At 35.1% G+C, this 17,663-nt stretch overlaps 1 protein-coding gene across 1 annotated transcript in view; it reads left to right on the top strand.

Moving 5' to 3' along the window:
- ARHGAP15 (Rho GTPase activating protein 15) overlaps window positions 1-17,663 on the top strand; it is a 608,203-nt gene that overhangs the window by 290,406 nt on the left and 300,134 nt on the right. The window contains exons 7-8 of the mRNA XM_072757649.1: window positions 12,220-12,318; window positions 13,567-13,696. Of these exons, the coding sequence (XP_072613750.1) occupies window positions 12,220-12,318; window positions 13,567-13,696 (229 nt within the window). The remainder of the gene's footprint in view (window positions 1-12,219; window positions 12,319-13,566; window positions 13,697-17,663) is intronic.

The raw sequence follows: 17,663 nt of genomic DNA on the forward strand, positions 1-17,663 counted from the left end.
TTATGTTCTGTGTCCCTTCCTGATATTTCCCACACATTTCTTCTCCCTTCCTTTATATTCCCTTTCACTATTATTTATATTTCCCAAATGAATGAGAACATACACTGTTTGTCCTTCTCCGATTGACTTGCTGCACTCAGCATAATACCCTCCAGTTTCATCCACTTTGAAGCAAATGGTGGGTATTTGTCGTTTCTAATGGCTGAGTAATATTCCATTGTATACATAAACCACATCTTCTTTATCCATTCATCTTTCGATGGACACCGAGGCTCCTTCCACAGTTTGGCTATTGTGGACAATGCTGCTAGAAACATCGGGGTGCAGGTGTCCCGGCATTTCATTGCATCTGAATCTTTGGGGTAAATCCCCAACAGTGATTCTTGTTTACCCTTAGAGAAACTGCGGTTTGTTCCTTAAAAATGAATACACAGTCCCCATCTTCAATCATGATTAACTATTGTTTCTCATTGCTTTCCCCTGTTGGTGTTATTTGTCACACTGGATTATAAGCTTCTTAAGAGTAAGGGTCACTACTAACTTATTTTGGAATACCACACAGTTCCTGGAATTTGACATTAGTAGGAGTTCACCAGGTCCCTAAAGGTCAGTGACTGTTGAATTGCTCCCCACTATTGTGTATGATAAATAGTGATCCATATGTCCCAATGTCTACAAAGTAGACCTGTTGTCACGGTGCTATTATTAATAATACCTCTTTTGCTTTCAAAATTGTCACAGTTTAGGCAATAAATTATATAAACACCCTATGTAGTCACTGATAATATTTTAAATCCAACACTTTTAAAAGGTTCTATTTTTAACCATTTTGGCTGGAGGAGATCATGGAATAAGAAGTATTAAGTGTTTGTGCACACATTTATCATGGAGTACTGTGTATGTCATTCCCAATGTCAAATGTCTCCATTATTAAATATGTGTCCTGTTGCTCAACTGACAGATGTCACTGTCTACCATATAATCACAAGTGGATTATTTTTTAAAGTACCATTAAATTATATATTATATACCATTGTATTATGTATAATATGCCACTAAATTATAGTTTTTAAAATGCCAGATACTTTCTTCATGTTTGTTTAAAGATAATCCTTTTGAATAAATATGGATTTTACCAATAGGGAGAATTATCATTTTTGCATATGTTTGGGGAAAAAAATTCAAAAATTTCAATTTATGTAAGCCTAGAATTCACAAGAAAAGAGAAATTTCTCCTCATTTGTCAATTTCCTAATTATACATATGCTTAATGTATCATCCTTTATAAATAATGATGCTGTTTTGGGCAAAAACTAGATTATCAAGCACTTGGTTAAATACAATTTCAAAATTTTTAAAAACTAAAAGTAAGGTTTTACTATAGTATTAACTTCCTGAATTATATAGGTTTGGATTCCAGATGACAAAAATTCACTAGTTGAGGGGTGCCTGGGTGGTGCAGTGAGTTAAGTGTCCAACTCTTGGTTTTGGCTCAGGTAATGATCTCTGGGTCATGAGATTGAGATGGAGCCCCGCATTGGGCTCTGTGCTCAGTGCAGAGTCTACTTAAGACTTTCTCTTCCTCTGTCCCTCCCCGCTGTTGCTGCTGCTGCTGCTGCTGCTACTCTCTCTCTCTCTCAAATAAGAAATAAATCTTAAAAAATTTCACTAGTCGATTCCCAAATCCCCACCTAATATTTGTTATTTTTCCCAGACTGTATGATGAGACAGTAGAGGAGGAAATAGATGCCAATCTTTCTTGTGATCTACACGTTCTCCAAGGGGAATTCTCAGTTCCCTCATTTCCCAGGTCAAGGTAGAATTAATCCTATGAAAATAGTTCATCTGTGCCCTGGCTAATCTGCATTTACTAGAACAGCACAGAGGCACTCTGTTTATGTCTGACAAAGTAGTTATAAATCACACTTCTTCAGATCATAAATACACATTTATCTTTAGAATATATCACCAACTGAGTCATTTTGATGTAAATATTGCACCTCTTAAATATAATGATGATAATAGAGGCTGTGAATCCACAGATTTGTGCGAGTGCTCCCTTTTCAATAACTGAAAATATTTAAATCACAGAAGCTATAACATCCTATGGGGAGTGGCAGACAGATGTGTCAATAGAGTGAGACCTACAAAAGCTATGACAGTTTTTTCTTAGTAATGAATAAGACAGACTCACTGGCTTCTCTGCAAGGGAATTATGGAACTTTTCTAGGTGGGTAGGTTATGCTGTGACTGGCAGCTCAGAAGTCAAGGGTTGGAGGAAGGGGGTCCTCAGCTACTTCCCTCCTTCCAGTGCTCTTCCACATGGGAAGAGCCCTATGGCCAGTGGTTGTAAACACAACCAAGTGGGCAGTGGTCTGCACATTGTCTCCTGTGGAAATCATCTAGCTTTCTGAGACTTGCATAGGAGGTCCCCAAGATGATAGAAAATCCACTTTGTGGTGACATAGTCATTTCTTACATGCTTGGCAACCCCGTCTGGAAACTGTCTTCGTTGGTTGCAATTTTACTTGAAGGTTAAAGCACAGATTTTAATATGTATCTTCTGTTCTCTGAATGTAAAAAATATAAAATACACCTACATTCACTTCTAACTGTCAGTATTGTAATTCAGCAGATTTCTGTTTTTCACTGAAACCTGGAGTTGAATTGTCTTGAGCCGGAAGGCATTCAAGCTGCTGTTTTTCACTCAGCTATATTTCTCTATAAGCATCTAATTGTTTCAAAAAGTGATGTACAGTATGCAAAAACCTGAATCTAATGCAAATAAGTCTGTACAGCACTAAAGTTAACAGGTGTTCTCATTAATGTAAGTAGACATGGAACAATTCTTGAATGTTTTATAAACACTCATAATCATGGCCAAATATGTTACAATAGCACAGAGATACATACTGCAACATCTTTTATTCTTGTTGTGCAATCTCAGCACTTATTAATGGGAAAGGTGTAAGTAATAAACTTGTGGTGACAGTACCTGTTTCTGCATAAGTCACTGTATCTTTAATTAGCTAATACGTCTAAATAAAATTCTTGGTAGCATAACTATTGCCACCTGTCCTCCCACAGTTTGCTTGTTTATAAATGTGAATAGTGTTTTAGTGTAATTAATGGCTGCAATGTTGATTGACAAGCAATGAGCACCGTTGCATCACTGAGGTTCTCTAAAGACTTCACCCATTAATCTAATGATTAACTCTTGAAAATCTTAAACTTGCATCCAGTTTCCCACATTATCAACTCTCAGTTGGAAAGATCCATACATAGAATGAGATTCTTGGTTGACCTAGTAAATCACCCCTGGAAAACACATGGTGGCTTTGTAATATAATCAAGAAAATTCTATCCTAGAGATACATATAGAAATACCAACCCACTCTTTGCTCTTCCTGACTCCCCCAAACTTAATCTTATTGTCTGAAATCTAGGATTTATTGACTGATGGGAAAATATAGTCTCAGACCGTGGTTCTCAATCTTCATAATGGATTGCCTAGTGATAAAAGTGGTATTAGTAGATGTCAAAGTAAACTACTTACATTGCCTAAAAGAACACAATGGTCTTGCCACCTCCTAATTTTATTACAATGGATACCTTTATTTATTTTATTTTATTTATTTATTCATGAGACACAGGCAGAGGGAGAAGCAGGCTCCATGCAGGGAGCCTGACGTGGGACTTGATCCCGGGTCCCCAGGATCAGGCCCTGGGCTGAAGGCAGCACTAAACCACTGAGCCACCAGGCTGCCCAATGGATGCCTTTCATGAAGATGGCACTGAAGGTTAAAAGGAAACCCCTGCCCCTCTCAAAGCTGAAGCCAAAGTAAAGGCTTTAAAGGCCAAGAACACAGTACTTAAAGATGTCCAGAGTCACAAAAAAAGATCTGCATGTCACCTACCTTCCAACAGCCCAAGACAGTGTATCTCCAAAGGCAGTCAGCCCAGATATCCTTGGAAGAGCACCAGGAGAAACAAGCTTGACCACTATGCCATCATCAAGTTCCCCCTGACTACTGAACGAGCCATGAAGAAAATAGAAGACAATAATGCACTTGTGTTTATTGTGGATGTCAAAGCCAGCAAGCACCAGATCAAACAGATTGTGACAAAGGCCACTGATGTAGCCAAAGTTAACATCTTGATCATGCCTGATGGAGAGAAGGTCTATGTTTGACCGGCGCCTGACTATGATGCTTTGGATATTGCCAACAAAACTGGAATCATCTAAATTGAGTCTAGTTATCTAAATCTAAATATACATATTTTTTACCATAAAAATTTTATTACAATAGAGGATGAGCTACATATACTGTGGCATATCAAATAGTAGCTTATAATGTATTCGCTGAAATGTAGAAGATATATAGTATTCATCTAGTTATTATTTATTTAATACCTCTTAGGTGTGGGTTGTGCAGCCATACCTTAGGTAGATAATTGCCCTTGGGTTCAGAGTGAATATACTGTAGTAGGGGGAACAGAGAGATCAACGGAGAATTTCAACGAAGACCAATATGCCTAATAACAAATTAGGAGCAAGATATCACGGGAATGCTTAGGAAGGATGTCTATTTTAGAGAACCATTTTCTGAAAATGTAACATCTAAACTAAACTGACCCGAATGGTATGATAGAGGAAGTCAGAGGGTTCTGGGCAATGGAAACCTACTCTTAGGGAAATGAAAATTAGTATGGGAGAACTTGAAAACAACAAAAAAGTTATTATGGCTGAATGATAGAGAGGCAGAGGGAACTATAGAGCAGTGTCATAGGTGGATCTGGTAGGCTGAATTAAAGTCTGCACTGTAATGCAACATCTGTGGGGAATCTCAGGATGATATCAAGCAGAGGAATAGGATGACTGGATCCAAATTTCAGAGGGATCACGATGGCTGCATATGGAATATGGACTGGAAGAGAAAGTGAGGATGAGATGGTGGGGAAATCCAAAGATTTTTGTTATTAAGTCCATGTGGCAGATGATGGTAGCAGAGATTTTTATATGCATAGAAATTTTTTATAACATGATATTTTCATTATAATATAAACACATACCCAATGTTAATCCATGGGTCAAAAAATATAGGATAGACAGTAATTTAGTATACCTCGGGGAAAGGGAGATTTTATGTTTATACTTTTGTATTTGTTAATCTCTTTTAAATTGGGCATTACATAAATAGGACATAATGAAAATCATTCCAGTTTGAAAATGGTGGGAGCTGCAGATTTCCAAATGTTATGGGACTAAATGAGTAATTTTGCACAGTGAACATAGCTCAGATTAAAAGCTGATCTGCGATTGGCAGTGACTGATTGAGCAGTGGGTACCAGCAAACATGAGTCCTAGGATGATTAGTTTATCTAGCGGCAAGTACTCCCCCCAAATTTAGAATTTAACATTAACAGCAATAAAAACCCTAAGCTGATATCTTTATACACCAACTGCTTCGATTAGTCACTTTTTCTGTCGTTTTTCATATGAACACCACAGGCAAAAGTTTTGGTGTAGCTGACTGCAAAACTGTGGAAACTGCTAAACTATCTACTAATTACTTAGATAGTATTCTTTCATGAATATTGAGAAGACTGTTTCTCAGTACTTAAAATATTTTCCTACTGATAAAAGAATGCACATGAGTTTTTGTTGAACATTTGTTTGATTGAAATAAACTTTGGGTGTGGGTATTAGGTTAACAAATGGAAATGTAGAGTGGACAATTGATACATACGTGAATGTTCACTATAGGGCCAATTTTATTATGCAGAACAAATCTGCATGAACCAAATTATTTGCATGTCAAAGGTACAACTCAATTTCAATTAAAAAGCACTGTCTTTGGAAGGTTGGCCTTAAACCTTAGATTTTGGAATGCGCTTGAGATCCGTTATGTATGTAGCCCAACATTTGTTTACTTTCCATTAAATAAGAAATTGCTTACGTGGGCAGGTTATTTTGATATGATGACACCACTGAGGGTTTCAATAAATGTACATGCAAATCAATCAACCCCAAACACATTGAAAACATATCCAGTAAACATCTGGAAACTAATGAACGCACATTTGTTAACACAGGGGGAGTTGTGGATATTCAGGATCCATTGGTGGCTAGCCTTATTTAGTAGCATGTGGATTTAAGAATATTTCATGGAGTCAGAAGGAAGAAAGGGTAATTACAACATAAGGTTCAACATCTTTAGATATGTAGAACATTTTCCGTTGCTTAAAACAAATATTCCCTAAGAAAGTATAAAACATTTTTCTGACTTGCAAAGTTTTTGCAGTCTATCATTTAAATTACTTAAATAAAGGGAGCTTTACTGCTCCCCAAAGCTAAGAATATAACACCCTCCATGCATATTAGCTTGATCTTTCTGACAGACCAGAAGAGTGTTTGTGTGTGCCAATTAAAACAAAAATGGATCCCTAGTGGCTTGTTCTTCACACAACTTCTGAAGACTGCTATCATTGTTTGCTAGGGTAACCCTGGATAAGGCTGCTATCCAAAGTAAACAAACTTTTCAAAACTTTCATGACAGATGGGGGTTACAAATGCATTTTAATAAGAGAGTTGCCAAAGCAAGTTTTTTTTTCTTATAATCAGCATATATTTACTTAACATCTAGCAACATTGGGAACACGAGGCAGATACTTTCTCACAAAATGTTTTAACAAGAAACATTTTTGGAAAGACAAATTGAAGACCTTTTACTTCTAACTGATATTTTACCCATAGTTTTATGTTAACTTTGCTCAATATGTTAAGAAAAATGTTAGGAGTTACTCAAACCAGACTGTAATTTGAGATAGACATGTAGTTTGATAATGTAATTTCATTGGTGGTCATAAACACCTTTGAGACCAAGAAATTTAACTATTAGTATAACCATGACAACTTTTATTTGATCACCTACATCCAATGAATATTGGGGAAGTGTGATGCAAGATGAAAAATACGTGAAACTGAGGGGTTTTTTTAAAAGCATTATTTCTTCAATTTTAGGTCTTGAGCTCTCACTATAATGTAGTCAAAATAGGTACCTATATTTTATGCTCTTAGAATTCAGTAAAGATAGAGTCTAAACTAATTTCAAAAAATAATTTAAATTCACTTCAAATGGATTTAGTATATTTTGACATAAATTTTTATATCTACTTAATTTAATTCAAATATAATGACTTCATCATGAAGTCCAAAGTGTCTCCAAATACAATAGTAATTAAATTCCATTCCTCCTAAAGGGATAATCCACTTATTTGTAGAATCACTGTAGCCATATCATTTAACATTTTTTAGGACTCTTTGAATATTTGGCATATTTTATTACACATTTCCTGCATACATTTTCAGCTTCCTTAAGATGGAATAAATTCCCCTTTGGTTCATAATCAAAGATTGATAGTAAGTGAAATGTGAATGATACTTAGTTCAAACGTAGGATTGTTTTATTCCTTTCTAGGATTTGAAGTCATTTTTTTTTTTGATGCTTCAGTCCTGTTTTAGACATATTTTTTCATAGCAGAATAGTGGCTGTTTTTCAGGGGAAAAAAAAGAAAACATCTAAATAAGGATATTGGGTGATCCTTTAAAATTGAGCTATCTGTAACATAACAGTAAAGAAGCAAGTGACTTTTTTTCTAAGATCTGCATTCCAGATTTCACAACTGAAACCAAATCACCATAGTCCTTTTCTCATTTGCACAGAGTCCTTGACTGTATGAGATTGTTTGCTGAGGAATAGTGAACTAGAAATCAAGATCTTTGTAATCTCTTAATTCTATCATTTAAAATGATGCCAATTTGATAGAATGGCATTCTCATTTTCCTCATTTGCTTCATTTTCTTCATTTGCAAAATTACTTTATGATAGTGGAGGGAAGCTGCATTTGAAGAATGTTTATTATGTGCTTTGAGATCATTAAAGCTGATATCACTTTGCATACCAAGTGGTAGTATTCACGTCCCTAATACACTAAGGTTCTGATATAATCAACCTTTAAAGAATAACGTATCATGACCAACAGTTTATGTATAATTCCATGATGTAACTGTATCTGCAGTAATTACTCACTCCTCTGAAATCTTGACATGAGCATTGTCTGTGCCACTCACATTGGGACTCACATAAGCCATTTTCTATTGTTATTTATCTTTATATGCATATGTCCTATTTATGCAAACAGACTGTGAGCTTTTTGGGGGGTGGTGTATTCTTAGCTTGTAGCAATGTGCCTTGCACTTAATGGACGCTTAATCAGTCCTTGATTACTAGGGGGATATTTGGTCAGATACATTCCCTCTCAGTCTCATGAACAAAGAATTATTTGTGGAACTTATTCTGTGATAGGAAAGGTGCTAATATCAAAGAGGGGAACACATATCTCTCAGTATCTCTTGTACCTTTGATAGTCTCAAATGCAGCTGAGGTCAAACTGAGTGGAAATAAGACAACAATATTCAGCCATCAAATATGTTTTACTGCTAAGGTATCTATCCAAGCATAAAGTTATGCATGGATCATTATCATATACATTTGATCATTATTTATAAAAGGTTGGTAATAACTAAATTAAGATGTCTATAGTTTTTACTCTGTGGAACCATAGTTTTAATTTGCTTTTGTGCTATCTTTATTTTTTTCCAAATTCTTCATAATAAACACAATTATTCTTATAATTAGGAAAAAATGTGAAATTCTAAAAAGTTTTTGTTTCTATTCCAGTGAACCAAATTACAGAAATTTTTAACAGTATCAATGCCATTCTATATATTATTTTTCACTTAAGTTAAAATCAAACACGGGAAAGACTAAATGCCAGACTGTATAGTGACAAGGACAATACTTAATTGATGTTACTGAAAAGGGCAATACTTAAATAAACATAAACACTACTCATTAAAACTCCTCAAAGATGTTTAAATTAGCATAACAATACTCCATGTGTTAATTAAAGCCTGAACAACGCATTTCTTCTCTCCTCATCACTTATTGGTGGAGTTTGAAGCTGGGAGATACCTGCTTTCATCTTCAGAAGAACCACAACAAGGGCACAGACCTAGATTCCTAGACCAGAGGAAAACTATTGTTGAAATAATACCCAAAAGCCTTAAAGAATGTGTCTATTCTTCCCATTGCCAAGTGGATATACTCATATGATTTACTAGGCATCCATGTGTCACCAGCAAGAGTTCAGACAGGTCCTTATTGAGTGTGAAACGTTTGAGGCAAATTTCCCCAGACAGGTAATTCAAGATATCTATTATTGACAACAGTAGCACATTTCATTAAGACTGCTTTGGTGCCAGGATAGATTGCTTCAAAATATGAGTTGGTGGCAAGGAGGGATTTCAACAGATGTTTGTCTAAAGTAGGCCATGAAGTGAGATGGAGACTAAGCCATTCTTGCCTAAACCCGGTTGCATTTTCCGTAAGTTCTTTCCTCATCCACCTCGCGCCAGCATCTGTCACTTAAGCAAAACATGATATAGAAAGAACACATTAGCATGGCTTAATATCAAATCTTTTGTGCCTGTTATTAGTATTACATCACTTTAGATTGTTATCAGCAATTGTTCACTCAAAAGGGTTAGTCAAAGCTAAAACAGTCTTTGCTGATGTCTTTTTCCCCCAAGAGTACTGAAAATTCGATTGTTCAAACTGCAAATATGATTCAGCAAACCATTTATCCAAAAACCTTAAAGAGGTAATGTAAAATGTGGATTGAGAAACCTGGATTAAATGGGCTCGAGCAGCCAAAGACTTTGAAACTGCTTTCCTGTGAATATCTGGGGTAGAGCAGAACAAAGTCAATTACTGACTGTAATTAAGAAGTGGAAGCATTTAAACTGTAGAGAGCAGTAGCAGACTTCTCCAGACTGCCTAGTAACTGGAAAGATTAGTGGGAAGACAGAGGAAAGAATGCAAACTGTATCTTTCTGATAGTATATTTTCAATGAATTGCATTCATATAGTTCTCTGATCCAGCTTCCTCAAATGAATTCATAAATCACTGATTATGTACGATTAATGCAGCAATATATTTGGATAAAGAAACTTTTAAAATACATTTTGTTTTCGGTTGTGTTGGCAGTAAAAGATCCCCTTTGCATTGCATAGCATGCACCAAAAATGCAAATGTACTGCTGAAGTACTTACATTTTATCACTGTTTGAATTTACTAGACTGAAAACTGAACTGTTAGCTCTTTCCTCAAACCCTCAGAATATAGTAAATCTAATTATGTTTGTTTCTTGTACTTTGAAATGTTTCTTTTTATAATTTTAATAATGGTTTATTTATAATGGCAGAGAAATATATTAGATAGTACACTGTGTTTGGGCTAATTCATATTTCTTTGTGTATGTTAACAAATTGTGATGTTATATAATACATTCATAATCAAAATATTTAAATTTAAATTAGGATGAAGATAGAGGTCAAGGACATTACTGGTTTTTTGGGTTAGTTACAAGTGACCTTATATTTCTAGATTACTATTTCTGTGGCAACACTTCATAGAATAAATATTTGGAACTTTATGTAAGTAAAGAACATTGCTAGGGTGTTCAGATAATTAGGCAAACATCAGCTTAACTGTCTTTTAATAGATACATAAAACAGAGGACTATTTGGAGGCTATTTTGAGCCATCCCAAATCTTACATGCAATTTTACTTTAAAAAAAAGAGCCATTGGCTCTGGTAGTCTGTCAAATTCTAATGTGGATAATTAAATTCCTCTTATTTTCTAATCTTTCAGTTCTCATAATTGCATATCCTTGGATAGTTCCTCTCCTTACAGTTGTAAAACATCGGAACGCATCTCACTCAAGAATGGTTGTATTGCAGCACTGAGTGATGTTGCATCTTTATATAGTTTTTCTAAAAATAAATGACAAGTGAATATATATGTATGTGTATAATCGAAGATTTCTTTAAGACTCCGAGATCATTGTCATTAAATTTTGCCATAAGAATCACTGAAACCTTCCGAGTGAGCTATTTTGGGTAATAATTGTCACTTGAATGATAGAATTATAGAGACATCCTGAAGCATGATTTGTGATTTTCTGAACCTGTGCCACATTTCAGTGTTCACCTCCAATTTAGAGCAAGTAAGGCTGAGAAGAGGTGACTAGCTCCTGATTGAGTATTTTGAAATGTCAGTCCTCTCAACCTCTGAAGCCTTGCCTGATGTGTGACAGTAGTCGGGAAATGTTCATCTTCCAGTTGAAACAAAAAGTCAATACAAAGGGAAAATCTTCACAGTTCAGATTGATGGCCTAATACAGAGAGCGTGTCCACACCCACTCTAATCAAATTCGTCTCTAAGTAGCCTTTTATGCGTGAAATCAAGAGCATTGCTCTGTTTCTATAGGGTCACACTCTTCTCTCGCAATTCTGCCGGGGAAAAGATGCACTGTAGTGAAAAACATATAGTTACATGTTAAATATTGCCAACTACTTAATAGCTCTGAGAGTCTGAAATGGGGATGTTCACTTGATAAATACTTTCCATGAGAGGTTCAAATATGTAAATAAACTTTTATTCTAATACACTCCTTTTGTGAGGGAAATTAGTCCTTTATTACTTTCCTATAGATCTTTATGATAGGAAAGTAGAAGTAGCCAAATGTTATTCATTTGAATGACCTTTTGGAAAAGTCTGCATTAGTCTCTTTGGTAAATAATCTGTTTTACAGCCCTCCATAAAAGGAAATCAAATATAGAGATACTATTAGATTTGAAAAAGACAAACAGGAAAGAGCCAAAAGTGCAGAATGAATTCTGACACACCCGGGTACATTTTTCTGAGGTTCTGACTTAAGTGGATGCTGTCTGCATCATTCTGAACTTCCTGACTTGCTTCTTCTTGACTTGGAGTAATTCGGCTTTAGTCCTACTCTGAGTTAATCGTTCTATTATTACAACAATAATGTATTTGTTATGACATGAAAAAACAGTTTATAGAGAGCAGTTCAAAATGATTCTGGTCTCCCAGTTCCCAGAAAGACAATTACTGGAATACAAGAAAATATTTTGGTGTATTGAAGTGTGTTTTTCAAACAGTATATATATATATATATATATATATATATGTACACATATATATGCAGTATATATATATTTTTTTCATTTTTTAATGTAAGAGATCTACTTTATATGGTTTGCTTACCTGTCGATTTTTTTTTTTTTCAGATCACAACAGTTTCAGGAAATGAATTCCTTCTACAGTCAGATATTGACTTCATCATATTGGATTGGTTCCACGCTATCAAAAATGCAATTGACAGATTGGTATGTATTTGTTTTGGCTGTTACCTTTATTAATTAAAATGTTGTCACTTAAATTGTGTTGCTTAGGCATATAACACACACATTTAAATGGATCCTCTAGATTGAGAGATATTAAGTTATTTTAAGTTTAGATAGAGTCCACTAAAACCCGATTCAACAGACTTGATTTGTAGAGCTGAATATCATTTGATTTCTCTCTTTCAAAAAACACAGCGCATTCATTTCCCCCACTGAAATAACATGGACATTCATTTACTAGAAACTGTAAAAAGCACACAAGCACTTAATGACTACTGAGTTTTCACATTTTCAGTTTATGTAGTCTGTAATACATATTCTTGAAAATAAATATCAATGTATCTAATTAAGCCCATGCTCACTCTTATAACACCAGTAAATAATAATCCTTTGTACTGACTTTCATTATCTTTCCAGCGACACTAGATTGTTCTTCTCATGAAAATTATCAATCTAAAACTTCATAAAATTACCCTAAATCGTATATTCAGAGTATATTTTTAAAGAATCAAATTATTTAAAACTACCATTGTATACTGATTCTAGACCAAACATCTAATTTTTGGACACTAATATTTGCAAAATGTTGAGAAAAAAACTATCCTTGAGAGCTTTGTATAAGGTATAAAATAAAATAGGGAATGACAGCATTTTCTGTGTGACTTTATTGCTTTTAACTGCAGTCTTCCTTTATATCATTTTTGGACTAAAACCTTAAAAAATAACAAATTGACTTTTCTCCATCATCCATATAGTCCCCTCATTCAGGCATGCTTGACTGCTCACACCCACATCCACCCACCCACACACAGAGTTTGTTGTTGTCATTAAGAGTAGACTCTGGAGTCAAACTGCCTGAGTTTGAATCCTGGTTCTATCCTTTGCTAGCTGTGTGGCCTTAGGCAGTTTACTTATCTCTTTTGGCTTCAGTTTCCTTGTCTGGAAAGTAGGGGTAATAAATGATATCTACCTCGTAGTATTACTGTGATGATTAATTGAGTTAATACATGAGCAGTGCTTGGGGTAATGCACAGTATTTAGTAAGTTTATATATATGTACATGGCTATTATTAAATTTGATTATTGAGCTTAGCATAGAGGCCTTTTTCTAAAATAATTATCTTAGTTCAATCTTCCCTTAAAATCTAACATCAAAATATATCACTAAGCTATTTGGTGAATCCTTTCTTCCTTGTAAAATTATTCAGTCTAATTGTTTGTTATTTCCAGCCAAAGGATCCAAGTGGTTCATCAAGAAACCTGGAATTATTCAAAATCCAGAGATCCTCCAGTACTGAATTACTAAGTCACTACGATAATGATACAAAAGAACAGAAACCAGAACACAGAAAATCTTTAAGTAAGTATTTTTTTTTTTACTTGCTGATTTTAACTTTGCCTAAATGCAATGCTTATGAAATATAAATGCATTGAAATAAGATTTCAGCCAAACTCATACTACTCATGGAATATTCGTAGCCATTTCCTGGCCAGGGATTCATGCACTGGAGGGCAGTCTGGGTGCTTTGCTCACGTCATTGTTGGTAATGCCTTTTGAGAAAATAATTGTTCCAAGGTCATGGTCTCTGCTTACAGCAAATCTCTGAGTCTCTGAGTAATATCCACAGTGTTCAGATTGGTGATTGATTTTAAAAGTGGGAAATGTCAAGCATCCCCAAACCTTGGTATGCAGAATATTTGATTTCCATACATTAAAAGATGTGTGAGTGACCACCACAGTTGGACCAACTTCAACCAATAGGCTATGCAACCTTGCATACTGTCAAACCACCAAAAAAATTTAGAAATGTGGGAAGTGAATTACATGATCTCCAGGGTCACATCGAGTTCTAATATTCTGAAAGAAATGAATTTGGAGTAAAAAGGGCCAATCTCATGGTACAGCGATCTTGAATACACCTCTCAACTTTGCTCATTCTGTTCCTCCTCAAAGAAAGGAGATTATGAAAAGGTGTCCAACATATCTCACAGCTGGTTTGAGTTTTGGCTTCTTGAAAGGTGTCTCCAAAATCAAAGCAGGTGTCTCAGGAATCAAAGGAAACCAATTTCTCAAAGTGTCAAAAATTATAGTACTTTTCTTGGATCATCTATCTACCTAGCTATCCTCAATCTTCTGAATCACTATTTTTTCTGCCGTCTCCCTATGATCTAATATCAGAGCTAGTTACTTTCTAGCTTTTTGAATTACAGAGAACTCCATAAGTAGGGAAGGGCTTCTAACAGAATATCTACACATGTACATGAGTACATGTGCTAAATGACTACATGTGTATATGCATATATTTGTGTGCATTAGGGAAGACTCTCTCTCTATATATATACACACATATATGTATGTATATATAAACATAGATGCACTCTCACACACATACGACAAGAAAGAGAGAAGCTATTTATATATAACATATCTTCCAGAGCTAAATTATTGGGATCTTAAAATTATCTAGAAATAGCATGACAACTTTGAGTAGAAGCACCCTTTCAAAATTAAGTCATTATTCAAAAACCCATACCATAATTCCAGCAACTGCTAGAAACATATTTAGCTAGCCAGTTGTGTTAAGTTGGAGTTTAAAATGATCAATGTTAATGTCTTAAACTGTATGGTGCTTTGCAAATTAAGTTATTTGTGGAGAGTTAGCCGTGCCCTTTAAAAAGATTATTCCATAAGGTGGTACAGTTTGGAGTTATCTCATTTAAATGTTTCCCTTTAATTTCTGGTCATCTGGTGAAGTATCTTTTACTGATGGCAATTACTTAATATGGGATCAAATTTAAGGTAATATTTTAGAATTAGAATTCAGTTGTGGGTATGTTAATGTATCCATGTGAACATTTTGTTGTATATATAATAGGATGTATGAGGTAATGACTGGTAGAGGCTTGGAGGATACCTGGATGTGCTTCTAGAGCCTGAAGTTTGGGAGAAAATAAAGATTTGTAAAAGTACCTGAGAAACATTGAAGCAAATGGATTCTGTGTTCAGCGATAGTCACTTGAAATCTTTAGGATGATACTGGGGAGAAAAATGTTTCTACAGATAGAGTACCAGCTCCTCCTATTTAGAATTTATTTTTGATTGGGAAAGATAATTATTTGTGTATTTAGGGCTTAAATTCAATCCTGGTTGGAAACAAGGGAAGAGACATATGATTATTCTACTCATGTTCAAATGTACCTAATTCTCTAGGGACCTCATCTTTACTTTTTCCTTTGCAGTTCAAAAATAATGACAGCTAGCAACATTAAGCAGGCATTGTTCTAAATTCTTATTTATGTCGACTCAACTAATCCTCCCACCCACCCAGTGAATCAATTCTACTACTAACTCTATTTTATAGATGAGAAAACTGAGGTGCAGAAAATTAAGGACATTTGTAAAAGACAAATTATGGGGACAGGTTACAAACCCATGCAGTTTGAGATTACAGCCTGTGCTCTTAGCCATTAGACTACAGTGAAGTGAACAAATAAAAGGTAAACTTTGTATCAACTTTGGACCTGGATGGAAATATTACACTAAAAATGAGATGCATAGAAATAAGTAAATTTAAATAGGGACCCAAAAACATATTAGCAAGAGAATTAAAACCAGATGTCTCTGGAGTTTGATTTCACTATTAAAATAAAGGGGTCATTTAGTTGTAATGCTAGCCCTAATTTTAGAAAATGCTTCATTTCTATATTTTGATGGATATTTATAGCTGTGAGCCCTTTTTAAGTCTTAGTAGGTTTTATGCAATATAGGATACAGTTAATATCCATCTATTACTTTGAATTAAGCTCGTTTACTATTTAGGTATTGATTTTCCTTTGAAAGGTATAATGATTAACCCACCCACACCGTATCAAATTAGACTATGCATTTGAAATAGTGACTGGCATATTTTATATTTGATCCTTTTTGAAATACTTCTTCAAGTAGGAAATATATTGTGCAAAACCTCTCTGACCTCAGTCCTAGATTTGAACATCCAAACTTAGGTTTTTAAAACATGCATTTAGTTTTATGTTACCCTTTTGAGATTAAATAATTATGTGGAATTAGAGATTCACAGTATCTCCTTCCTTATTAGTAGTCTAAGCAGGAACTTTATTGTCAGTTTGCTGCCTTTGGCTTCCTGTGCCCTTGATGTTCCCATGAGTTTTGTCGCCAAGATTGTAGACAGATAAAGCCAGAATTACTTTTTTTAAAGGCATGTGAACATCATTAGCAGCTAACAGGTGGTCATTTCATTGTCCAGTTTCTCTGGGTAACATGGGAAAAAATATGTACTCTCAATGAGTGAATTGTGAAAGCTAAGTGCTTAAATATACTTTCCTTTTTAAAATATGATTCTAACCTGCCAACATTATTAAGGACTAATCAGATATTTTAAGATATCAGTTGAGACTAACAGACAAGAAGCCAGAAAATTCAATGTAAGGGCCAAATCACTGTGGGAAATTCAGGACACCAGCATGGGATGAGAGTGGGAGAGCAGCTCTCCAGGGAGGGTTGTTAATGGAAAGTGGAGAGTCAATCAAAGAAAATGCTAGCATATTTTTCCAAGGAAAGAGAAGTATCTTTCACTGATGGCAAAAAGGAAAGGCTCAAATATAAATCCTGCATCAGATAACCTTGGAGAGGTTTTTTAACTTTTCTGAGCTTTACTTTGTAAATCTATAAAAATGGGTCTAATACTGTCCTTGCAGGATAGCATGAGAATTTGAAATTAGATATGTAAATACTTAGCTCACAGCAGGCACTCAATGAGCAGGAGCTCTTATTATTATCCTCTGTGTCCCCAAGCAGATGGTATCAAAATAGGACGTGAGCCTAGGGTAGTGTCTAATGGAAGAATGGAACAGAGCAAATATACTTGACATCCTCTCTCCAAGTATAGAGAAAATAGGTGGAAAGAGTCTGAATTGGATATGGGAGTCATAGCTACAAAGATCTAAATATGAGCAGCTGGTCTTTCTCCTGGCGATTCCCCAGGTGAAAATGGCAGCCAGGGCATTCTTGGGAGCAGCACACCAGGAAATAGTAGAAGGGAGCCAAGAGATACTCATGATTCTTCTATGCCTAGAAGAGCTGGTCATGAAGAAGTTCCAGTTGATGGAAGGGATTCAGCTTGTAGCCATTTCATTATTCCTTTAGGCATAGCTCTAGTTTATTCATTAACTCATGTATTCATTCTTCTGCATTAATCGATATACCTGAAGGTACACAAGTAAAATTCATGAGTTCACTCATTTGCATTTACTATGTTTTAAAATTATTTTTGTATTTGGGTTATGCTTTAGAAGTGGTATACTGCATG

Source organism: Vulpes vulpes, chromosome 5 (genome assembly GCF_048418805.1).
Source record: "Vulpes vulpes isolate BD-2025 chromosome 5, VulVul3, whole genome shotgun sequence".
Classification (NCBI taxonomy): domain Eukaryota; kingdom Metazoa; phylum Chordata; class Mammalia; order Carnivora; family Canidae; genus Vulpes; species Vulpes vulpes.